At 32.9% G+C, this 27757-nt stretch overlaps 1 protein-coding gene across 11 annotated transcripts in view; it reads left to right on the forward strand.

The window, feature by feature from the left end:
- The window catches only part of LOC127862666 (uncharacterized), an 88620-nt gene that overhangs the window by 37022 nt on the left and 23841 nt on the right, over positions 1 to 27757 (forward strand). For 9 of the 11 annotated variants that reach the window (XR_008040737.1, XM_052401959.1, XM_052401879.1 and 6 more), the window contains exons 3-4: positions 25254 to 25325; positions 25921 to 26004. The exons of 1 other annotated variant lie outside the window; for it this stretch is intronic. Coding sequence is in view for 9 of the 10 variants with exons in the window: in XM_052401959.1 (XP_052257919.1) it covers positions 25254 to 25325; positions 25921 to 26004 (156 nt within the window). In the remaining variant the exon portion in view is untranslated. The remainder of the gene's footprint in view (positions 1 to 25253; positions 25326 to 25920; positions 26005 to 27757) is intronic. One more of the 11 variants, XM_052401942.1, reaches the window with a different exon arrangement.

Raw genomic sequence — 27757 nt, forward strand, 5'->3', positions numbered from 1 at the left:
TCCGATGAAGCCACAACGTTAGGAATTACTTTCACAAATAATGAAAAAGATACAGTTCTTAAAGGGGCCTTTTCACAGATTTTGGTATTTTTTTAACTTATTCATTAAATGCTTTATATTGATAAATGTAAACATTGGATCATAAAAGCTCCAGTAAAAAATCAAGAAAAAAAATAAAATAAAGGAAAAGAACATTGACCGGAGCAGGTTTCGAACCAGTGACCCCTGGAGTCCTGCCAGAGTCCTGAAGTAAAAGCGCTTTAGCCTACTGAGCTATTCCGCCGAGTACACATTCTTAACGTATTTTATACCTTATATAAGCAATCTTCGTAGTTTCACAAAATTTAACGACAAAAACAGAACTCTCCAAATTATTCAATCGTTTCGCGTTGCAACGCTTTATAATTTTTAGGTTTTAAAATCGTCAAAAGATGCATATAATGGCTATATTAGAGCATGGTTAATGTTCAGTATTACTGTTTCCTCACAAATATCATAACTAAAACGAAAACTTACGAATCTGAAACAACTTTTTTCAATTTTGTCAATTTACCAAAGCGTGAAAAGATCCCTTTAAAAACATACTACCTAAATTACAGAATTTTAAAAACTGCTTAAAATCATGGCATCACCGTAAACTTACACTTATCGGAAAAAACACAGTGAAAACGTTTGCACTTCCTAAATTAATTTATGTATTAACAGTCCTCCCAAATCCACCAAATGATATTATTAACGATATAAAATCAGCAATATTTAATTTCATATGGGACGGTAGGCCTGATAAAATAAAACTCAGTTAATTCAATCTGTAGAAAATGGAGGTATCCAATTAACGAACATTGATTTATTCTTGAATGCAATCAAATGCAGCTGGGTTAGAAGATACCTAGATAATGCCAATACAAGTAAATGGAAATTATTCTATCAGAAAATCCTAAAAAAATATGGTTACTCCCTACTCTTTGAATGTAACATCAGCAATTCTATCTTACATGAAATTGCAAACGAAAACATATTTCTGTCTGATGTTCTATCAGCATAGGGTGATGTCACGCATAACCTAGAAACCCAAACAAGCAGTAAAACTATTCTATGGAACAATAAAGACATAACTTCAAACAATAAGACGTTTTTCTATAAAGATTGGTTTGAAAGAAGCATTAAATATGTCGACCAATTATATGACTACAGAATTAAGGATTTCTACTCTTTTAATGATATATGCTACATATACGGAATACCTTCAAATAATTTTCTGACGTACTACACATTAATCAAAAGCATACCCATACATATTAAATCTGAAATCAATACAAATAATACACCATGTACTCAAACAACATTCGTAGAAAGTATACTTGGAAGAAAAAACAAAACAAATAAAATATTTTACACACTACAAATTAAAAACCCTACAGAAATCTCAAAAACCCAAAATAAATGGCAAGTCCTTTTCGGAGTACATGAACTTAATTGGAAACACATATTTACCATGCCATATAAAGCAACTATTGAAAGCACTCTGAGAAATTTTCAATATAAATACATACATAGAATTATAGCTACAAATAAATACCTCTTTAAATGCAAATTATCTAACTCAAATCTGTGTGACTTCTGCAGTGAAAACATCGAAACTATAGAACACCTGTTTTGGGAGTGCAAACACATCCAGCCTATTTGGAATCATTTAACATCTTTTCTTGAACAACAGCAACTAAACGTTAAACTATCTTTCTTAAATGTAAGTTTCGGAATTTACTCATTGAAATCAAAAGATTGTAATAATATTGTGAATTTTATTCTTATAATGATGAAATTGTTCATCTTTAACATGAAGTTAAAAAAACAAGTACCAAATTTTAATTGTTTTATCCATAGTCTTAAACTTAAAGTCCAGATTGAGAAAGAAATAGCCCTCAGTAATGACACATTACAAAACTTTGAACAAAAATGGAATCGGATTAAATTCTCATGATGTTTGTCCACTTATATACATTTCACTCTAATGTAAGTTTATCTTTCTAAAATATTTTTGTATGTTTTTTTTTTCAATCTTATAAGATCATTTTGAATATACAACGAAACACATAAGTCCAGTATGTTTTCTTCCTACTTTATACAACTCATCATTTTTCATAACAATTCTTCTATTATTTTTTTCTTTTCTCTTTAAAAAAAATACATATTAGCATATCTTGTATAACATGTCTGAACTTTATTGCTTTGTACAATCACTATGTTGTATATATTTATGTATACATTGTATGTATTATATTGAATAAATTCACAATCTTACTTTGTGTAAATTAGTATAGATAATGGTTTGTTTATTTTGTGTAGTTAAAATCATCGAAGAATGTGCTTAATTAAAAAGTGCTTCAGTTTTATAAGTTAAGGACAGTTTTAATAAATTGATCATTTAATATATGATTTAATTTATAAATTTAGTTTTGAAACAAGAGTCATTTAATAATTAAGATAAGAATTTAATTTAAAATTTAATTTTAATCCATTGATCAAGGAATATTAAATCTAAGAATTTAATTTAAAACAGGTGCTTGTTGATCAATTTATAATACAGGAAGATAATTTAATAAGGTGTCTTAGCTCAGGTAATATTAAATACCACACAATACCTGGAAATAAGACAGCATTTTGTCTTATTACCAGTTATTGTGTGGTGTAAATGGTGGATTGGTTGTTTATTGTCTTTCTGTGTTCATTTGCTGAAATATGACAATGAATTTATAAAAATGAAGCTCATTCTATTACAAGAAAAAGAATTTTGTATAATGGAAGAATTTTTAAGTTACAATATACATGTAACACACATAAATCCTATTTTTAAGGTAACTGGCCGTCAACTGCAGTAGTCTGTTATATCTTATGGAGAAATTGCCATTATTACATTATGCAGTAACAAGTCAACTAAACAGCCTGAATGTTGTTGGGTTAAAATGGTTAAAATGCTGATAGAAAGAAAAAGAATTCACATACAGTACAGCTCACGCAAAAAAAGCAAATTCCGCGATCCGCGGAGTTTGGCGACATCGAGTGTACGCGGAGTCGACTCGGCATCGACCATCTTGCCGCCGAGTGGCCGCGTTTATTCGCGGAGTCACTCCGCATTTCGACTCCGCGAAACGCCTCGGCATGATGCCGAGGACATTGGTGATATGACGCCGAGTCACTCGGCGAAGTATGTTAAGAACTATAATTTATCTTGGATAGAAACTGATCCCGAGTTTTGCATCATAATGTTTATTAAATGTAGAGTAACTACGTTCCGAAAAACATACACTACATAATACATTGAAAATGTTCGTTATTAGAATCTTCATCATATTTCCAAATTATCCGTATTCTTTACCGCATACATGCGACTTCTCACGTCTCTATCTATTACCCGATAACCCGTTTATGCGTCTTCCATTTGTAAAAGCAAATTCGGGTAAATAATGACGAAACTAATGCTTAAGAATTTCATTTACACAAATGTTCAACATTTGTCTAAAGTATAAAATCGATTTCGGCATAAGATTTAATTTAATGATTTGATGAAATAAGTGCTCTATCAGGACAGGGGTATTCCAACTTGCGTAAGTCACCTGACGCGGTGTGCGCGCGTCGTGCACAGTTCATGTTCTATTACAAATTCTAGTCACAAATAAATATTGCACATCATTAAATAAATTATTTCGTCCGGATAAAAAGCATGATAATTGGCATATGTGTATTTATTGCTAAATAAAAACTTTGGATTGCAGACAGCAGTGGGATCTTTTAATTTCGATTCAGAGTTTCGTAGTGAATTTCAAATTACCGAAGCATCTCGCGAATTATTTGGCATTGACATTTTCTCTTAATAAAATAAAATTCAAACACGCTGTATCGTTAGCGTTACGCGCTTTTAGTTCCTTAATTATTGAAACCATTGTTGAAATGTACATGTATACTGATTGCACAAAAAGCGTCGTGTATCGGTCATATTCTTTTGAAACGACCAATTAACAACTTAATTTATCTTTAGATTTTATGCAACATCTACAAGTCATTTACTGGAAATCGGGAAAAAATGGAAGTTAATGTTTGAATGTAAATTGTCAAACTTATTTATAGTTTGTGTCGTCTGTGTATATTGGTTTTGTTCTCATTTGTGTTTAGCAATTCTTATGAAAATTATTTTCAATGTTTAAAGCAAGTCTCGTTTCCGATATCATATACATGTACGGGAATTAACTGTGTGAGCTACTTCGATCTGTTTACTGACCTCTATAAAATCATTGTTTTTGTAAGACGACACGTGCATATCTAAAGTTTGGGTTTCGTAATACACAGGATATTGGATGTTCAGGGCTTGATTGGGCAAAAAAACAAAGACGCAGTCGTCGGTTTTCGGTAGAACTTTTGTACTGACCACCATAATAATTAAGTGCACGTGCTTATCTAACATTTAGCGCTCAAAAAGACGGGTCGTACCCACTTTGTGCTTGTTTGAGCCATAAAACACAATCCCGATGGTTATTTTCAGTAGCACATGTGATCGGAATCTAACAAGATCGAGTATTAAAGCACAGAGATAATGATCTGAAAAATGTCCCTGTGTTATTAATGCTATTATCATTTTGAAGCCACGACGAACCCATAATCGAGATATAACCTATCTAACACCATCGAAATGATAATCTGCATAAAAATGCATGATCTCATTTATGAAATGATTTTGTTGAACAATTTAAGGGAAGAAATTTTAGGGACCGAAAGGATTGTCAACTATTTTATTATTAAATTGCATTCGTGGAGACGAGTTGACGAGTCACGTCACTCGCACCTGCAAAATAATGTGAATTTTTAAGCGCGAGTAGAAAGTGTACAACATCGTAGTTTAAACTCACAATAATCCCCATCATTAAATATTTTTTTATCGATGTCTGAATAAGACATTTATAATATTTAACATGTATTTGAAACGTTAATGATGTTGTAACAAAGTGTTCAAGATTATGATGCGCTCGGTGTTTACACTTTTCAATATTTCGAGAGATCTTTCTAAAATATTTGCTACCATTTTTTGTGCTTAGAGAAACGATTCGAAACGAACTTCGTTTAGAAATAGTGTTTAGTGCTCAAATAAGGATGAAATAAGGATTGAAATAAACAATGCATATATCTATCCCATGCACTCAACATACATGTATTAAACATAACTTGAACTTCTAATTTCTACGTATTGTCGTGATACAATAACAACAACAACAACCTTTATTAGCATATATGCATAATACAATGATTTTTGCCACAAAACAGAAAGTTACGCAGTGTATATAATATCAATACATTGATTTAATAAGAGTTTACAAAAAGACAGTAATACAACAGATTTATTAATTTAATTATATCTTCAACTGTAACACGAGGATTTTGTAGAATTATTTAATTATACAAACATTCAATTAAATAACATGGCTATAGTCTTGCGAAAGTTAACAATTATAACTGATTGTCTATATAGTTACGAATTTAATTAACATTGAACATATAATTAGCAACGTTTATAATGTCTTTTTTATTTGCCGACTTCATTAGAATGTGAAATTGTTTCTTTCTAATTTCTCTAAATGAAGATACAACTGTTTCAAGAATCGAGACACCATCATTTAAACATATACATGTACACTCCAGTGTTTAATTACCCCCTTTGTTGAGCGCAAACCGATTATCTCGTTATGATCAGATGCTGTAAAGACATTTACCCGGTACACCGTGTACTAACTAACAACATGGTGTCATATACCACGGGTGGTAGACATGTTTTGTTCTGGACGTCGTATTAGGCAGACAGTTTATTAAGTAATGCATTGCCAAAAAAATACTAAATTAATTAATACAGGTAAAATTCAAAAGCAATATAGCCAAAACAGGTTATCATAAACTACATGTTGCATAGATCTTAGCCAGTTCAATCACACGTGTTTAATGTCTATATAAAAAGTGTGTATTATGTATTAAGCGGGTAAATTGAAACTCCCTCGTTACCTTTTGAAATTAAGTTGTCGTTTTTAATTGTTGATTTATTCCTTGTACGACTAATACGACTAATTTATATCTTTGCTTTGTTTTTTTAAAATAGGGAATTTGTTTTTGTTACTTTTACCCTGATGCTAATAACACCATTTTTTTAGGAATAAAATAAAATTTATTAAGAAAATAGCGCCACTTGACATGGTATCTACAGAACATTATTTATGGGTTTTCATGTTTATTTCGGAGTCTCCCAACAATTTATTAACTAGCGCTCGGTTGGTCATTGTCGGCTCGGGTACTTCTTTCAAGTACCCCGAGTACACTTAAGTACATGAATACTTCAATGTACCCCGGGTACAGAAAATATAGTAAAACATACCCGGGAATATTAACGCTAAATTGGTCGATGTCGGCTCATTTTTTCAGAATAAATGTGTAAATAATTTTCTGTGAAATGGCCATTACTTATCTGAATTCATACTCAAAAACCAACACATTGTTAACATTTCAACATTACAAAGAAAGTATAAAAAATAATTGTTACCGGTATTGCATATCGTCTTAACTCCACATTTTAAATAGGCGGGCACGCGAAATTCTGTTGATGCATGTAGTTATAGCATGTATGTTAACTCTTGATTATTATTGATTATTGCGTTTTTTTTCCAAGTGCAACCAAATTAACAAAAAAATAACGATATCCATTTTATCTGCGCTACATTGTTTTTATATTGCAATGTACATGTAAATGCTCACGCTTTACATGCGGACAACGTGATAACACTTTATAACTATCTTTATTTTTGCGCGATTTCTAGCAGAACCAAAGATTTACATGACACGCGAACTTTGTCAAAATTAATCTTATTTGTGCGTCATTTGAACACTGTTATTTTGACTACCATATCCATGTCACTTTTAACGTCTCTATCTATTACTCGATAATTCCGTTTATCACGACCTCCACGGCGGTATTCCCACTGAGCATGTGTATATCACCTGAAGTCTTTTTCAGAAAATCGGGACGAAGTGAAAGTAATTTGCTTTGAAGTGATATTATGGGCATTACATGTTTCCCGGAAAAAATAATTTTTGGAAAACCCCACTAATCTGCTAGTACAAATAAAGCTGACCCATTTATAATCCTTTCAAAATCACACACTTTATCAACCGTTGTGATTTAAAGTAAGCTATCATTGGTTGATATAATGGTCCAGCGTTGTTTGTATCGGGGTGATTAGTGGGTTTTTCTAAACTCGTGCTTTTCCGGGATAAGTCTGTCACTGTTGAATTGAGCTGAAAAAAATTAACAGGTCAAAAGAGTAAGTTAAAATGTGATTACTGACCAATTATCTGCAACTTATCTTGCTACAAGTTGTTTATAAAAATATATTCTATATTCGATAGTTTACGTGACTCACCCAGTCCTGTAAGACGAAATGATCCGTAAAACAAAATTGTGTCTTTGTGTCGTATGAACGTATCTGAACTAGAACAAAATTTAGGTTCACATTTTACATGCGTGATCAGTTGTCAAACGAAAGTACGGTTGATATTCAAATGCATTATTTTTCTCTTTCCAGGATATTGTTTTAGTATGTTAATGCTGCATTAACAAATATAAGTGTATATGAAGTGAAAACACCAAAAATAAACAACGGTTGCGATAGACACCTATAAACTGTTAGATGCCCATACTATCACTTTAAATAAACCTTCATTTTCATCAAATAGTCAACATTATTTAAATTTTGTGTCGTCTGTGTATGCTGGTTTGGTTCTCATATGCATTATAGCAAATCTTATGAAAATAAATAACGTTTCGACGTTTAAAGCAAGTCTCGTTTCCGAAATCATCTACGGGATTTAACTGTGTAAACTTAAACCTGATATAGATCCAGTTACTGACATCATTGTTTTGACAGATAACATCCGATGGGAATTTAATTAAATGTATGCAGATATTGAGAAATGTTAACAATCGCACAGAAGTCAACATACCAGCGTATTTTCGGCATGATGCCGAGGCACTCGCATGTACGCGGCGTGACTCCGCGAATCGATGCCGAGGCAGAAACAGACGCGGCGTCACTCCGCGAAATTTCGCCGAGTACCTCGGCATCATGCCGAGTTAATACGCGGCGAAAATACGTCAACAGAAGAATCTGTCCGCGGCGTAGACGCGGACTTTGTTGGTTTTGCGTGAGCTGTACTGTATGAAACATTATAAATTGCATGCTTATGTGCCTTCTTTATAAATTCCATGAGGCCTTTATATTTTATGCCCCCGGTAGGGTGGCATATAGCAGTTGAACTGTCAGTATGTCAGTCTGTCCGTCCGTCCGAAAAAAAAATTAACGTTGTCCATAACTTTTGCAATATTGAAGATAGCAACTTGATATTTGGCATGCATGTGTATCTCATGAATCCGCACATTTTGAGTGGTGGAAATTCAAGGTCAAGGTCATTCTTCAAGGTCAAAGGTCAAATTGCGGCGCAGTAGGGGGCATTGTGTTTCTGATGAACACATCTCTTGTTTTATCTAAATTTAGAATAGCATATAATACATTTCATATTATTTGGTGTTCATCTGATATGCTCATTTGTATTTTCAGTTTGGCCATGCCCAGGAGGGAGTGACTGAGTTATGGGGTGCAGAAGAAGCACAAGCCATCTCGACATGATGAATCATCCCCAACAGCGCTTGAGGATGGTTTCCTGCTTAATGAGGATGAATCCATAACACTGCATTGTATGAAGACAAAGCAACTCAGTGTGTTAGTCATCGTCAACAACAGAACCAGACTAAGCTGACGTTGGAGACTGTCAAGTTGAGATCACTGTGCCTATCAGGGTTGAGTGTTACATACTGAACGAAGTGATCCAAAGCAATTTATTGTCAATACGCACGCTAGAGACCTGGACATTCGCTTTTTTACATTCAGATCAAAGCATGGCAAAACATATTTAAGGATGAAAGTATGTGTTAATGAAGCAGGACACACTACTGAACATGTTCATGGTTAGGAAGTTGCCCAGAACCATTTTTTGTGGGAACAAATTTCTAGTGATTATCTTTTTGCCCTTTAGCTCACCTGAGCACAATGTGCTAATGGTGAGCTTTTTTGATCGCCTTTTGGCAGTCGTGGAGTGCGTGTTGTGTGGCGTCAACATTTGCCTTGTAAACAATCTTGAGGCCACATTAATTGTCCAAACTTCATGAAATTTGGTCAGAACATTTTTCCAAATGAAATCTTGGAACAAGTTAAAACATTGTTCCGGTTTATTGTCCGTCATCATGAAACTTGGTCAGAAGATTTGTCAAAATGATATCTTGGGCAAGTTCAAAAATGGTTCCGGTTGGTTCAAAAACATGGGCACCAGGGGGTAGGGCATTTTTCCTTATATGTCTATATATAGCTATAGAAAAACCTGGTATCCGGACAATTGCTCCTACAGACAATCGCTCCTACGCTAAATTTGACAGGGCGGACGGTCGCTCCTACGATGTTTTGACAGGGCGGACAGTCGCTCCTATGATGTTTTGACAGGGCGGACAGTCGCTCCTACGATGTTTTGACAGGGCGGACAGTCGCTCCTACATTATTTTGCCAACCCGGACAATCGCTTCTACATTATTTTGTCAACCCGGACAGTCGCATTATTTTGACTCCACGGCAAAATGTAGTGTACGCCGATCAAAGGCTAACACCTATGATTAACCGACAATTAAAATTGCCAACTTGTGTCGAAAAATGCGAAATAAGCCAGATATTTAAATTTGAAATCGAAAATGTCTGTACATTTGAATTCGCCAGCATGTTGCATTTCATGAATTTTGTATTCAATGTATAATTGTCTTTTTTGTGTTATTGTAACATATACATATAACATTTTATCAATATATTACAATTCAACACATACAAAAATCGTTCAGTATTTTAATAATCATAGAAATGCCGATTAAGAAATTGTTCAGTGTCATATCAATCAATGGGTCAAATGTGAAAACAATGACCTAGCCAATTGTTTACTAACCTTAATTCACTTTAAAGGGATCTTTTGACGGTTTGGTAAATTGACAAAATTGAGAAAAGTTGTTTCAGATTCGCACATTTTCGGTTTAGTTATGATATATGTGAGGAAACAGTATTACTGAACATTTGCCATGGTCTAATATAGTCATTATATACATCTTTTGACGATTTACAAACATAAAAATTATTAAGCGTTGCAACGCGAAGCGATTGAATAATTTGGAAAGTTCTAGTGATGTCGTTTAAATTTGTGAAACTACGATGATATAAGGTATAAAATACGCATCTTATGTATCCTTGGCAGGATAGCTCAGTTGGCTAATGCGTTTTTACTTAGAGTCCTGCTGCGGGCTACTTTTGTTTTCCTTTTTTAAATTTTATTTTTGATTTTTTACTGGAGCTTTTAAAATTTAATGTTTACATTTATCAATATAAAGCATTTAATGACAAACTTCAAAACATGCCAAAATCTGTGAAAAGGCCCCTTTAATGTGACGCCATTCTGTAATCTTTATGCACGGTTTGCACACCATAGGTGTCAAAGTGGTCATTATCAATTGATACTACCATTTTTGTTATAGCAATTATTGATTTAATGCGGTTTTTATGTTTATTCTATCTTATATTTACAGAATCGACAAACTGTAACATAGTTTGTCAGTAAGTAAATTAATTAATTAAAATCAAATTGATCGGCTCATGTTAAATTGGCTTTCTGTTAACAGGTTGGCAACTTTAATTGTTGGTTAATTAAAGGTGTAAGCCTTTGATCAGCGAATAATATGTTTTGCCGTGGAGTCAAAAATAATGTAGGAGCGATTGTCCGGGTTGACAAAATAATGTAGGAGTAATTGTCCGGGTTGGCAAAATAATGTAGGAGCGACTGTCCGCCCTGTCAAAACATCGTTGGAGCGACTTTCCGCCCTGTCAAAACATCGTAGGAGCGACTGTCCGCCCTGTCAAAACATCGTAGGAGCGACTGTCCGCCTTGTAAAATTTAGCGTAGGAGCGATTGTCCGTAGGAGCGATTGTCCGGGATTCGAAAAACCTTTTTAACACTCTATAGAGTGTCCCAATGATATCATGAAAAACATGGCCACCAAGGGGCGGGGCTTTTTTCCTTACATGACTATGGTAAAAACATGTTAACACTCTCAGTCGCATTTATAGTCCAATCTCCATGATGAAAAATTCTTATGTGATTATGAATTTTCTGCCCCATACGATAATGGCTCGTATGCTTACATGTTTGTTGCCTGCATCTCTGCAGAATATTAGCTGTTTTCTCCCGATATGTTATTAATTTTGTAATATCAACAACTTGCTTAATACGTGTAATAAATTGCTTATTTTTTTATGCCAGGTGTATTGATATGTGTTTATGAATGATGAAGTTTTGATGAAATATCATTAAATTGTAAAAACTATGTTCATGCATGCTTTTATTGCACAGACTAAAATTGTTACTACAGAGGTTTACTTAGAGACTGTATCACATAAATGGTTGCATAAGCTCCTCTGTAGAAGCCGGAACACATTTCATTTAGTTTATCATTATGTACATAAGGGGACTTACTTTTAACGTTTTGATTGTGCTTTTTAACAACACATGGAATCCATATGTTCTTTTCATTAACTTTTTGCATTCTGGGCACTCATACACAACGGACTGATTAATGTCCTCAACAAATTCACTATCACAATGTTCATCCTCGTCACCCCATGACACAAAATCCGCCTAAGACATGTTGAAGAAAAACAGAAAAGTCACTTAATAACTTGATCGATATGCTAAATATCGGAGAATGGCACAGTATACAGGTCTGAAGATTTCTATTCATATACTCTAGGTTGTAATGTTATTTATCATTGGTAAAATTATGCATTGAATTGAGCGGTAATTTAAGAGAGCAAAGAACACAAACAGCAGATTAGAGCAGACCAAGAACAGATTCTCTCCATAAGAAGAAAAACTTGTTCAGAGCTTTATTCAAATTATACTACAGGTAAATGGCATTCGGATTATTCAAATTTCAAAAATGCAATTAAAATGAAAAACAGAAACCTAATTAAAACAACCTATTATTAGTTGTTTGTCGTAAGATTCTTATCGCTCCTTTATCTCATTACAAAGGCCATCTTTATATACCGGTAAGCATTGTTTTTTTTCAAACTGGAGCCAGATAAAATCGCTTTATAAAACAATGCGGCATGTGATTTATTTTAATTGACACATTACCGTTGAATGATAATACCGCATACATTCTCATTTTAATAATGCATAACATATTTGTTTCAAATCGCAAAAACTGGAATGCGAAAGCGAGTTTTAGAAATGTTGATAAGCGTGTTTACTACCGTTGCAACCGTCAAACAGTTGCGCGTTTAAACCTATCTCGCCAAAACCACTGGATGCGCGAGAGTTTGCCGATATTTGGCAAGCTGCCTATCTCTGTTATCTATGTCTCGGATAAAACTAATTACTGCTGTGTTTTTTTTTTCATCCTTTCCATTTGTCTCTTTTATATGTCTGTCAAATACAGGGCATATTAAGGCTCGATTGGTCATTGTCGGCTCGGGTACTACTTACATGTACCCCGGGTACTCTTAAGTATACTTACATGTACCCCGGGTACGGTAAATATACTAAAACGTACGCGGGAAATTTAAAGCTGAATCGGTCGTTGTCGGCTATTTTTATGTCCCCCACTATAGTAGTGGGGGACATATTGTTTTTGCCCTGTCTATTGGTCTGTCTGTTGGTCTGTCTGTTTGCGCCAACTTAAACATTTTGCAATAACTTTTGCTATATTGAAGATAGCAACTTCATATTTGGCATGCTTGTGTATCGCATGAAGCTGCACATTTTGAGTGGTGAAAGGTCAAGGTCATCCTTTAAGGTCAGAGGTCAAATGTATGTGGCCAAAATCGCTCATTTTATGAATACTTTTGCATTATTGAAGATAGCAACTTGATATTTGGCATGCATGTGTATCTCATGGAGCTGCACATTTTGAGTGGTGAAAGGTCAAGGTCATCCTTCAAGGTCAGAGGTCAAATATATGAGGCCCAAATCGCTTATTTTATAAATACTTTTGCAATATTGAAGATAGCAATTTGATATTTAACATACATGTGTATCTCATGGAGCTGCACATTTTGAGTGGTGAAAGGTCAAGGTCATCCTTCAAGGTCAGAGGTCAAATATATGTGGCCCAAATCGCTTATTTTATGAATACTTTTGCAATATTGAAGATAGCAACTTGATATTTGGCATGCATGTGTATCTCATGGAGCTTCACATTTTGAGTGGTGAAAGGTTAAGGTCATCCTTCACAAGGTCAAGGTCATCCTTCAAGGTCAAACGTCATATAGGGGGACATTGTGTTTCACGAAGATAGCAAATTGATATTTGGCATGCATGTGTATCTCATGGAGCTGCATATTTTGAGTGGTGAAATGTCAAGGTCATCCTTCAAGGTCAAACGTCATATAGGGGGACATTGTGTTTCACAAACACATCTTGTTTTTAATTTAATATATTCACATTATGTCAATTTTCTGTAAAATGGCCTCTATATTATCGAAACTCATACAAAGCATGTTGAGGCAGTTTTTTTTAAATAGAAGTTTGTTTAAGATAATCGGTAGCGCGTTTTACGACATAGGATTTTAGGCGGGAATACAACTCGAGTACAGTCTAATATCGACCGGGTACGATTTAGTATATTTACCGTACCCGGGGTACATGTAAGTATACTTAAGAGTACCCGGGGTACACGTAAGTAGTACCCGAGTCGACAATGACCAATGGAGTCCATATTAAGGGATTAATTATGTCATGCCTGGGGTCGGGCAGCTTCCAGTACTTTGTCCGGAGTATTAGTCTTTAACTATATCACCTATTCACATGAAACTTCATATATGCATATATGGATAGATCACACTGATGAGAAGTTCAGTGCACAAGAACTATAGTTATAGCCCCTTCATTACTTTATTTATCTCACTTTTTTATTGTCCGGGTCATAACGTAATTACAATAAGACCCATTTACATCAAACTTCGAACAAAGGTAGGTTGTGGTGTATAGAAGTGCAGCGTTCAACAATCATTAGTCGAGAACTCTGGCTTGCATATTTCACAATTCTATGCCTTTGTTGGTTTCACATTTTTTCTTGGTTTCCTGTTTTCCTGAAACTACTAGTTCATTATTGAAAATTAAGTGTTTATTACATTTAGAAAGGAAATCATACTGCTTATATGGGTTATATCAAATATTTCAGTTGTGTGTGGTATTTTGTATTTTATACACAATAATGAAAAATGATATAAGTCCTTGGTGTTATATGTCTGTTTGTTTAGAGGGAAAAAGACAGCACAGGAACTAACGTCTGGGATATCATATCCTTATCAGAAAACAAAACAGTTAATAACTGAAACTGCAAATATAACTCAAATGTATTTAAACATCATCGATTCTATTGGAGAAGTGGTGTTGTGTCCCATATTTGAAACTAGCCAGTACAGTATGTTTCAAGAAGACTCCCGCATGTCTCTGCTAATAACGCTCCCAGTGCACGGTGTTGTGAAAGATAAAAAACAAACAACTACAATAACAAAACAATGAACCTAACACACTGCCCTATTCAGGCATTTTGTGTAAAAAAACAACTTGTGGAATGTAACCGGTACACTAAGGTACGACATTGCACCGAAAATGTTTGCAAGCTAAATTTCTAGGAAAAAAACCCTCCAAAACTGTTACACGGGAATAAACAGCAAAAGAAATACAATTCCGAATGACAATAATTATGCTTCCAATGTTATTGTCTTTCTGGATTGTATATATCATCACAGTAATGGATAAAAGCAACGTTTGGATTATCAAAAGGTAAATGCAATATATTTTCGAGACAAGTCACTTTATATATACAGTGAGTGTTGCAAAATTATGGTCGGAACGTTTTATATTCATCTATACAGAAATATCGGGGTCTAATCTTTTACCAAAAGGACATTATATTCAACGTAAATTTTGGTACTGATTTAAGAAAACTCAAAAATTATTATTTGATTCCGACACCTTAAAAAGAAAACATCAATTATTTAATAAAGTTTGGTTTCTTTATACAATGTAATATATTGCTATGTGTATTAACTGTTAAATGAATTGTGATTCCTACCCCCCCCCCCCCCTCCGTAAAAGTCCCATTGGAGTTCTTTTTAAATGGGAGTTAGACGGGGGTCCACCGTCAAACACCCGTTGGATTTTATTGACAATGGGGGATTGACGGGGTCCCCCGTCAAACCTCCCACGGATGTTTAATGGAAATGGGAGTTTCACGGGAGCTTCCGTAAAACTCCAACGGGGGAAGAAAATCTACAAACACTTTATTTTCTTATTTAAGTACTTATTTCTTACAATTATGACTTCAGCATGTGTATTTGTAAACATTTAAACAGAAAACAAAGCAGAACATTTAAATTACATTTTTTGTAAAATATATATAAAATTCTCTCGTCTGGAAAAATCTCCCGTTGGAACATTGCAATTCTTAACGGGGGAACCAAAACCCCGTTGGGATCCCACGGGGGATGGCAACTTTATCATCAAATAACTCTACTTTCTAAAAACATTTTTAATCTTTTTTTTTTCAATTATATGTATGTACACAATGCCCCCTACAAATATGCAAAATTTCATAACAATTGTTCAATAAATAAAAAAAATAAGTTTGCAAATAATCTGAATTTGCAAACTTAATCTGGATACTGTTACATATTATTTTGTTCCTCTCTTATTCACAGTATAAGTTCAAATGAAAATTTCTATGAAAGATGTTGTCTGTATTATTTTAAGAGGAAACAGCAATAACATGTTTTGGATATATAATAAACAGAGAGAGCTATATAAATGTGAAGATAATAATAACCAGGGATCATTTTTCCCGCAACATCAATCGGTCCGGATATAAATGGGGAAAAGTATTCGAAAATGTATATCCGAAATCATGACAAATTACGTTAAAATATATACCATTGATTTTGCCATTCATGAAGGTGGTATAATACATGTACAAGTAAAAATCCCATAGGCATTTTTTTAAACGGAACGAGTTTTCTCAACTGGTTTTATGATTTGGTATTTCATTGTTGTTTCGTGCGCTGTTTTTTCAGACTTTTTTCATCGTTGTCAATATTATTAATGTGTGTAAGTCTACATGTATACCGATGTTTTAAATTGTTGTCGACTCGATAATAGCTTACAAACATGCACTGAACCAAACAAATGTCTGTGCGTAGGTTGGCTACTGACAACAACAAACCAAATAATTTAGAAATCATTTGTTGTCAAATAACCCACGGCCGATAGTTTAGATGCGTAGGGATTTAATGACGAGAGCGAAGCATTTGAAACCACGCATCTAATTTTCCGGTCGTGAGTTATTCAACAACAAAGTATAAAGTACACGAATTATTTCGATTCTAACACGGTTTTACTAAAGATTTATTCAATGTATATTATTTTTCTTGTGTACTATTCTATATGAAGTTCCGCCCATAAAAATAACTTTCGGCTGTTCTGTCGATTAGATCCGCGACTTTCATTCATAATTATATTACCCGATTATTACGCTGGTGGAAAATGTATCGGCATGTTTTGTTGAGTTACAGCGCGTGCATTCAGGCGCGTCTTTTCGGATGCGTCTTTAATCCGCTATTCACAAGTTTTGATTCTTGGTCTGTCGTGCAATAAACCGGTCCTTACCGGTTTAGAGACTGCAGCGAATGGTTTATCACACCTAATCGAGATAAGAATGTCATTAGGGTGTGTTAGCATGTACACTGTGCAATCGATTTCATGACATAGGAATTTTAATGACAGAATCGGACCGACTGTTTGGGTTATTTTTAATAACCCTTGGAACAAATACATACATGTAGAGCCAATTGACCGCATTTTATCAACAGAGCCTGAGGTGTGATAAATTTACTTGCATTCCTTGCATAACAAATCCTGCAGTATGAAAACATTATGTACAGTTGATAGAACATCATATTTCGGCTAAATAATAACTCATTTTTGAAAAATACATTAAGATGTATTTCTGATTTACAAAACTGATCAAATAATTAAGAAATAAATTCCATTTGATTTTTCATGACATTTCGAAATTCAAAACTTTAGTTTCGTCTGTAGAAATTCAATTAAATGAACTGATCCAAACTGATGTAACTTGGTCAAAAGTTACCAGAAAAAATGGTTAAAATGTTGATATAAAATAGTTATACAGCTTAATATATGGAAAAAACGTTTTGTTTTAAGTTAATGAAGAATACTAAGCATGTTAATTTGCTAAGAAAAATAATTAAAACTTCCGTGTGACTTTGACGGACATCCGGACCCAATCTAATTTTTTTCAGAAGCTGTGTTGAATTTTTTTTTCTAAATAAAGAATATACATGGGTGGGTGGAGAATGGGATTATTGATGCAAGTACCTGTGGTTCAGTCCTCATGTTCATTATAAAGAAACGTGAAGTAGTACTTCTTGGACATTTTCGGGATGTTGATTTTTATCTATAAAAATATTACAGGATCTACATTTTAATAAATACGCATATTTATTAAACCTACCCAAATCGTTTAAACACACAGAAAGTAATCGATGGTGACACCTCTGCAAAAACACTAATTATTTTTAATTTCGTATCACATAATATGGGCATGATATCAACAATGGTGTTCCGAAGATAAGCTTTTCTAATTGAAATTGTTTCTGCTCCGTTTTTAATAAATTTGATTTTAAAATATGCTGCATTTGTCTGTCATTTCGGTAATGCAATATGAAAATCATTTGTTAAACACTCACCGATCGGATAATAGCGTGTGGTATTGGCTGCAATAGCCAATGAAAATCGCTGACGCTTTAAAAGTTGACTTGGCACAACGAAACAAACCGTATTATAAATAAATTTTGAACAACACTTTTGGCAATCTCCGCATTTTTCTAGTTTTGGATAAAATACCAGGTCGGCGGGTGAAATGTAAATAAAAAAAATGAAAGTGACTTTTATTTTTATTTGTATTTGTCGAAAAATAGGGTCGGACGCTCCCTTAAAACAAATAATAAAAAAAAATGCTGGCCTCAGAAGCACATAGTAGTATATATATATATACAAACAAAACATGTATATATATATATATATATATATATATATATATATATATATATATATATATATATATTTTTTTTTTTTTTTATTTTATTTTTTTTTATTTATTTATTTATTTATATTGATTTTTTTATTTGTATACAAATAAACACTCATACATTCATAAATCTTCGAAAACTGAAAGTTGCGTTGCTATTTAACTCCCAGGCAGTTCTGTTCTAATATTCTTTTGCCGGGTAAGTATTCGTATTTTTAAGCTTTATTTTCACCTAGGTTACATATATATGACATGTTTTATGTGCATGTAATTTTCTTTGTTTTCTCTTTTCATTATTTTATTAAACAATTTACATGTAACCTGAATTTCTTTTATTTACATTAGTAATTGTTCTTTATACTCATAATTCTAAACTGTTCCTGATTTCGTATTATACAGACAAATAATGAATTTTATTATCACCATAGTTGTGTCTTTTACATTTTTATAAAGCATGGTTACTGCATTTAATCGCTCAAATGTATTTGTATTTGCAATAAATATAGGAATACCTCAACTTCCTTAACTCCAGAAACATTATCAAACCAAAGGCCATTGTAATTTTTATTTAAGACAAGTTAACACATTTCTATACAATACAAATCAAAACATACAACGTAATATAAAACATAAAAATTATCAATGTTGTTGTCAACGCCTATTCAACAATTGATTGATGTTGGTTAAAATGTTTACAAACAAATTATTTACAAATTAAACGCAAAAACAACGCAGCTCTACGTCCATGTTAATGTTCACAATTTTTCTTGTTCTATATCTATTTGTTTAGACAAATAGAAATAAGATCATGAAAATTGTCTAATACTTAGTTTGCTGTTGTTTCAAAAAAATAAAGTTCAAAGCTAGTTTATGGATTATCGAAAGATCTTTACAAATATGGAAGTAGTATTTAATTATTATAAAAATGTCTTCATGTAAAAAAGCTTAGAGAACACAGTAATCATACATAGCGCTCTTATGGTATAAATAAGGCGAATTGTTTAAATAGTAAACGGTCAAGATTTTTTAAGAGATTGGTCACCTGTTATTATTGGTCCTTAAACACATGTCAACAACTTGTCTTTTAAAAGTTTACCTTGTGTTTTTTACTTTGTATCTTAAGTATTTTGGTACGTTTTGTGTAACAGCAACATATCTCGGGTTATGACTCCGTAGACATTTTCTGCTTTATCGTGTATCATTTATCGGTATGGCCGGGTTGTTTATAAAAAAAAAATAAAGTGTTTCTTTCGCCGAAGAAAGAAATTCACTCAGCATAACAAAATGTTATTCGTTGTGTCATTAATACAGTGCCATTTTGATAATGCTTGCTGTGCGTAATATAATATTGTTTACTCTATTTTAATGAACTAGGCTATAGATTTAATTTTATATATGCCATTTATAATATATTTGGTGGTCACAAGGTAGAAATTCGTCATATTTTGCGTTTAAAAACTTAAAAATAATCGCGTTTGTCGAAATGGACGTATACGTATAGAAATCCTACTTTCGGTTTTAAAAGCGGAACCGTTTGAAAAAAAAAACTTGATAACTAGGCTATAGATTTAATGATAATTTTGCACACTTTTAAATTGCATCTATATTCTTTGATTAACATGTATTTCATTTAAAGGTCAGAGGCAAAGTGTGTGGCTTTAATGTTTTTATTTTTGTTGTATTTGTTGTTTAAACCTATCGAGAAAATGCTTAAAAGACGATCACTTTCAGCCAGCAATTGTATCTTAGGAATTCTTCGCCAAAGTAAGAGTGGATACAAAAACTCAATTAAATCCTCAATATTCTATTCAAAAGATAAAAAAAACGAATATGTCTAAAGGTAACAAGGTGCAGCACATCCGTCGGCAAAAAGAAAATGCTGATACGTTTTCAAAAAAAGAATACATCATGACAGGTTGGTTATTTCATACTATTCCCAGCGTATTTTGAATGCTTATTAATGTTTATATTCCTTGAAAAACTGTCCATAGTGATATACTTATATTGAACGTTGAACAGTAATAAAAGAAAAATCTGAAACGGTATTCCAAATCGTAGTCAAAATCTTCCGTCTTTCATGAAATAAGTCGTTGGCGTCGATTCTAGTTGGGAGTGTTCATAATATGCTGTATTAGCTGGATTCTTCTTCAACGTTATATACATAGACTCGGTATGTATCACATGCTCAGAAAGAACAATATGTTCTTTGTTTTATAGTTTCAGAACTGATATTTGCAAATATCAAATATAAGATACCCTTTTGTCATTTTAAGTAATGTACACAATAACGAGAACCGTAACAAACATTTCGCTATTTCACACACGTACATCGGGGAGATTTCAATAAATGGTTTTCACAACGAATGAAGTCCCGATAAAAGGTGTAAATATGGGGAAAAAACGTCTGGCCCTGATGGTATCAATGACCACATCCGTCTACAAACAGAACACGCATTGAGTTATCAAACTATTAAAATGCTTTCTACGTTCTTTGAGAATGGCATTTAGATAGATAGTTCGCAAAAGTTTGCTATGTATTAAGAATAAGTAACCCATAACAAAAACATATAGACATATGCATTGCTAAATAGCACTGCGAAGATATTTGAGCGAGTCACCGAAAAATATATCTTACATTGTTTTCGTCCCATTTAATTTTTTACTGCGACCCAGTCAGGATTTATGCCAGGCGATTTGACGATCACAAAAAATAACATGTATTTATAATACCTTTTCTAAAGCTTTGGTTAATGGTTAGGAAGTAAGATTTGTATAATTGTACATAGGTGATGAATCTAATCAAGTCTAGCACAAAGCATTATTGATGTAAATTCAAAATGCAGGTTTAAATGGCGAAAATAAATTTAAATAAATTACTATCGAATCGAAATCGACATATGATTATGAGTTCACCAAGTGAGACGGCATTTACCTTACAATCTGACATTGTTACAATTTTAACACGGGTTGATAAATAGTAATTTCATTTAATCCATCGAAACAATAATTAATGCTAATATCTCGCAAGATTAATAAACCTCTCCAGTGTATTGGCATTCACATTCTGAACATCAACAACACCAAAAAAAATATTGTAGTACATATGTCTAATTACTGAACATGGCACAAACATATAGCCGTCATAAAATAAAAAGCGTTACAACGTTAAATTTAAAACCTAATGCGCCATTTAAAATCTATATTAGATCTGAAATCTCTCGAATACAGTATATTTTCCTTTATTTGACCTACCATCTCATAATTGAACAATTCATCCAAAAGTTTCAGAATTGCACCAGTAATTTCGTCATTCAAAAGAAGACTAAAACGTGACTGAACATTTTCAAAATCTTTTTTCGACGGTCACACATGTTTCATTGACGCTAAAGAACACTTAATATCGACCCCTTCTTACGAATATAGTTGCATCTCCACTATCAAACTTTGGTTAAACGGAAACTGCCTCTAACTACTTTTTGAATGGATCCATTTTGTGAATATCCGCGAAGAACTTATCGCGCGTTATCTTTGCTCTACGTCAATTTTAATGTTCTCAATTATTTTTGTTCTGTATCTATTTGTTTAAACACATAAAAATAAGATCATGAAAATTGTCTAAAACTTAGTTTGATGTTGTTATAAAAAAAAAGTTCAAAGCTAGTTAAAGGATTATCGAAAGATCTTCACACATATTGAAGTAGTTTTTACTTATAATAAAAAATGTCTTTACGTGTATAAGCTTCGAGAAAACATTTTTTTGATGGCATTTAGGCACTTTTTAGTGGTCTATCATTTTCTTTACATCTAGCTAAAACTTGAAAAATGTTATGTTATTTAAAGTAACAATTTAATTCACAATAATTTTTGTGATGAAACATAAATTGCATCAGATTGTTCAGTGTTAGTGTAGATCAACGTGTATCCTTTATCGGTATGGCCGTGTCGTTTATAAAAAAAAGTTAAATTGTCTCTTTCGCCGAAGAAAGAAATTCACTCAGCATTACAACATGTAATTAGTTGTGTCATTGAAACAGTGCCAATTTGATAAAACTTGCTGTGCGTAAGATAACATAGCTTAATCAGTTTTAAGAAAACAATCCAGAGGTAACACAGATCAGGTTGCTCGGATGTATCCCCATCATTGATCCAAGGGCTCTTGTTTGTAAAAAAACAACACGAATAACTCATGTAGTTATCGGTAAATAAAGAGTCGAACAAATAATGACATGTCAATTTTTTTAAAGTAAAGCACAAGATGGTCTCCCAGCTATTGGAAAAACTTTGTCGTTTCTGAAATCACTGTCAATTCAAACAAAATTATAAATATTCAGCAAGGGGATTCCGAACTGCCAAAGGTTGAAGACTCAGACTATATGTACTTTCGTACCTTGGTGCGAACATATGAATAGTTTACCAACCAGTTTGACAGATTCCTATCGACGTCGCCATCAAGAACTCTTTTGTTAAGAGCATTTATTTTAATCATCCCTAGTTTACTTTAAGCACTGTTTAGCACTTAACATTGTTGACAACGCTATGTACCAGTTCATTAGGGTTTCTTGTTAACTGTTAAAAAAGCATGTATTAGCTCTTAACCCAAATATAGTCTGTTTAAACAAGCTTGTTTTAATCAATTGAACTATCTGATAGTTGAGAGTAATTTATGCGATATATGCATGGCTTTTTAAATTCTAAACATAGCATATTTGATATATATTTTGTATTTTATATGATTAAAATTAATTTCAGCGCACACTATACAGTTTTTAAAAGAACAATTAGTTTTAAATTGTGTAAAACTTCTATGTCTATATCGCCCGGCTACCGAATTTACTCTATGTTTTCGGACACTTAAACATAATTAAATTTGTTCGTGTCCGAAAACTTATATAAGAAAAATATAAACAAAATACAGGTGTCCGAAAACTTAGAGTCGAAAATGGAAGTGTCCGAAAATAGCGTCAATGGTATCAACGACTACCGATAATAGCACGCGCTTGTAAAATACCATGCCGCATAGTATAAATTACAGTTATACATGTTTGCAATGCATTTTAAATTATTGTAAATGCTTAATTTATTTGACAGAAAGTTACTTCAAGGTTGTACTTTGACCAACGAGTTCAAAAATGAGCATGTGATGTACCGATACACGCTTGTATGAACCTGTAACTAACGCAATAAAAAAGCAAACTATGAATTCTTTGTTTGTTAATTTCCGATAGTTGTTGTGTAACACCTTAGGGTGCATCACAATTTGAAACATTTAGTATTTGTCACAGTTATTTTACTGAGAAGGGGTAGTACCATTGCGGTAGATAATTGAACTGTTAATTGGCACTACCCCTGGTAATTGTCATAACGCTTATGCTATCGGGCGAAACCAGTGTTTAAAACTGGTTTACAAGGTTATTAACCCAATAACGCAAATGTAATGGTCCATTGCCCTCAGGCATGCTAACGCAATGTTTTATGATGTTAATCTGGTTGTAAAACCCCATGATCGAAGTGTCATTAGATATCGAAAACAGGTTCGAAATAAGGTAAAATAGCGCTGTAAAATATACTGTCCGAAAACTTAGAGACCGAAAAAAGAGAGTCACGAAAAATAATTATTTTTGCTAAAAAAGGGGGTGTCCGAAAACTTAGAGTGTCCGAATACATAGAGTAATTACGGTATATCATGCAACCCCAAAACAAGGACCACAGTGCAATTTTTCTTTTTTTGTATTATCTCTTTTGGAAGCATGCATCATGTTTCCTTAACTCACACAAGAATTGTAAATATTTTTCTTTTCATGATTAATTATGATTAATTAATTGTTTTAAATCAAGAATTCATAAATTTGTTCTATTTAAACTTTACTAGGTTACCTTTTATGCATCAACTAATCTAACTATCTATCGAGCAGGTTTATTTTTCAATACACCTCGAGGTTAAATCTGCAAAGTCATTTTTAAGACCCTGCTATTTTTCTTGGGGTTGACACATATCGTGACTTGTGTCAAATCTCTGTTTTATTTTTACGACGATATAATTGAATAATTATTTATTAGATAACAAAACACGAATGTTTAGATTTCAAAAAAATTTCCGTTTACATTGTTTGTCTTGTTAAAATATAAACTGGTTCGTGAAAAATTATTTGTAAACAAAGTATAACAACAAATGTCAGACACACCATGCAAAGAAAGTGTTAATCGTTGGGTGTTTTTAAATTATGTTTTACATATAAAATTAAAATATGTCTCTTTGTTTCGACAACTAAATTGAGCTCATCGTTAAAGCGTTTAATTGTCTGTATATTTTTTGGGTGATAAACAGTACATTTGTTGGTGCTGGTATCGAGTTAGACGTAGCATAATAAAGCGGAAATTACAAAGCATTATAAGAGGAGTCAATACGACTGTCCAGTGTATGCAAGCAACATAGACATATTTTTTAATTAAAACAAAAACTTCTTACATTCACAAAAAAGAAGACTTTCGATTAGTTATTATCACTTTATCATCGTTCGAAGTGGCTTATTCAATTACATGTAGGTTTTTCCATATAAGGTTAACGTCATATACGCCAGGTATGCTATAGTAAAAAGGGTTCACGGATGGTTATGTGTTATTGTATAATGAGTAAATGAAGTAAAGTATAAAATATACAAGTACGTCTTAACCAAGCAACATAATTATTATATAGAATACAGGTTCATTTAAATTTGACCCATTTAAGCTGAGTGTTAAATGCGCAAAATGCGTGTACACTGATGCCCATTTGAAAAACTTAAGTTATCTAAACAAAACACACCCCGATTCAACATTTGACATTAATAACTTAAACAAACGACAAATACGTCTTTCTATCAATTAATATCAATTGTCACTAGCCTATCGTCTAAACATCGGTAACAGCATATATACTGATTACTGATAAGAGTTTATAACAGTTTTTATAATTAATCCTTTGTATTTTCAGCTGATAAGAAGATCACGAAGGGTCAGGTTAAAAATGAGCATCAGATAGAAATGGAACCACTTTTGCCTGATGGTACTGAACTCATTAATATATATTTTTCTTTAGCGAACTTAAAAAATATCACATACACAATTGAAGGTATTGGAATAAAAATATATTAATAACCTTATAATAATATCGTTGTGCATTAATGGTGATGTGACATATTTAATATGTTAACATGTGGTATCAATAGCTATATAAATAATAAGACCTCATATGAATTTATTGACATTGTATTTTCAACAAAGGCGACTCCAGGGCACTACATGCAACTTGCCTTCGTAAACAATTTAAAAAGTGATGAAACAAATAAGCGTACAATACATTGTGATATATTGATTTTTTTATATATATATGTTGTACATAATATACTTGTATCGATTTCAATATGCATGTCTTTATTTTAACAACGAGTGTTAATGAAATATGGCTATAAATACGGACGAAACCTTTTCGTACTACACAAATGCCTAATTATTGCCCAATTATTGTCTATATTAAAACTGTTCGATTTACGAATTGTTTTTGTGTTTTTTTTTGCAAGATTGTTTGACTATATCAACCGATATCTTGTTTCGGGTGGTTGGCGTTGAATAATTAATACTTCTTATGTTTTTAATTGCAGACAGAAGCCTTAATCTTGTGCATGAAAAAGAGGAAAACTTGTCATTCTCCACTGATAATTTAACTTCACACTCAATTGTCAAATGTAAGGTTAATCGCTATGTTTATATTTTATTAATTAGAATACCCGAGACTTGATATCAAGTAAAAGTTTGAACTTTATTGTGTTATAACGTGCTTAAATACGATAAACGACTCGGTCCGATTCCTGTTAATATTACATTGTATTACGTGAGCAACCTTGTACATTTTAATGTTAACCCATGGCAATAAGGTCCCTTAAAAGTGCGTCATGGTGACCCTTATGTCGGTGAAATGGATTTAAAACCACCATTTGTGAAGCTGTTTGTTGAGATAACAAACATAAAAGACATTACTACATTTAGATTTTCATTTTCAGTCGGTAGCTGCATTTTATTAACAAAAACATGATAGTATCTAAGTCTAGGTAGATCTCATATAAAATTGATAAACACAATTAAATGAAAGAAAATTATTATAGGATGAAAATGCTACACAACAGCTTCCGGATGAATATCGGGGTCAGTTTTATTGTGGAAAAAAAATCACGGGGGATGGGAATTGTTTGTATTACGCATGTTCCATGGCAGTATGGGGGCTGTGAATTGCTAGGCATCGATTCTGAAAAAGGAAGTGTTTTAATAAATAAAAACATACCTAGAACTAACTCAATAATTTTGAAATGAAACACACATTCGTTTGGTGAAAAAGAGAAAACAAACAAAATCTGACATGCGATAAAGCATAACCACAATGTCAGATATGTAAATGTATCTCAGTCGCAAGTACAAAGACTGTCATTTTTACCTTAAATTCTTGTTCTTTGCATTAATTGAATTATGATGCTTCGAAAGAAATGACGTTCCATGATAACAAAACTCAAATGATTATTATAAGCATGCAAACCACGTCCAAAGACGAATGGCAACTAATTTACTTCCGGTATACTGTTTACAGGTCCGTTTTTAATGTCATTTTAGTATCCATATCGGTCTGTTTTTAGTGATGATAAATGCTAAAATTATGCATGTATGATGATTTTTTTTTTCGTCGACAACCACTGCAAAACGTCCACAACGAAGCCATTTTACGGCGATTTCTTAGGTGTTAAGGGAGGTGTATATGTTCCTTAACTTTTAAGGAAAAACTGTGAACATAAAGCGTATTTCTAAAGTAAGGAATTTTGTGAATGTGACTTGAGGCATTTCATAAAGTTTAACGGAAAACAGAAAATCACTGAGGCAAAATTAAAACCTTAGGTTTATTTTACCTTAGGCATTTGGTGAATACGAGCCCTGGTCAGTTAAAGTTTTATCAAAATCAAAAGCAAATAAAGGCATGCCCGCCCATTACGCCATGTCAAACAAATACTCATTTGTTAAACTTGTCATAACTATTTTATAGTATGTGAGATAGAAAGTAAGATCCTGTGTTTCTGCATTCTGTATTGTACAGCCAGCGACAAGATTTAGGTTCTACGCCATTAAGGTTTAATATGTGCTGGTACAAAACTGTGTCTCTACAAGAGACGATTTAAATAGTGCAGCATTTAAATATGAAGTTTTTTGGGGATCCTTTGATGTAGTATACACGAGATTTGTGTGTGATTGATATTTGGTTTAAATGAGGTCACAGCTGATTCTAAAACAGAATCCGCAATCGTTTCTTTGGGTTTACAATGTTCGAAATGGCAGGAATAAACGTATTGGTAAATATTCCTCTTTCCTTTTTAACGATGAGTGAAACAATCCAAAAATATATTTGAACGAAAAATGCAGGAGAAATTACGTACATGAGCTTGTATATAAAATGTGAAC

This window comes from Dreissena polymorpha, chromosome 1 (genome assembly GCF_020536995.1).
Source record: "Dreissena polymorpha isolate Duluth1 chromosome 1, UMN_Dpol_1.0, whole genome shotgun sequence".
In the NCBI taxonomy this organism is placed as follows: Eukaryota; Metazoa; Mollusca; class Bivalvia; order Myida; family Dreissenidae; genus Dreissena; species Dreissena polymorpha.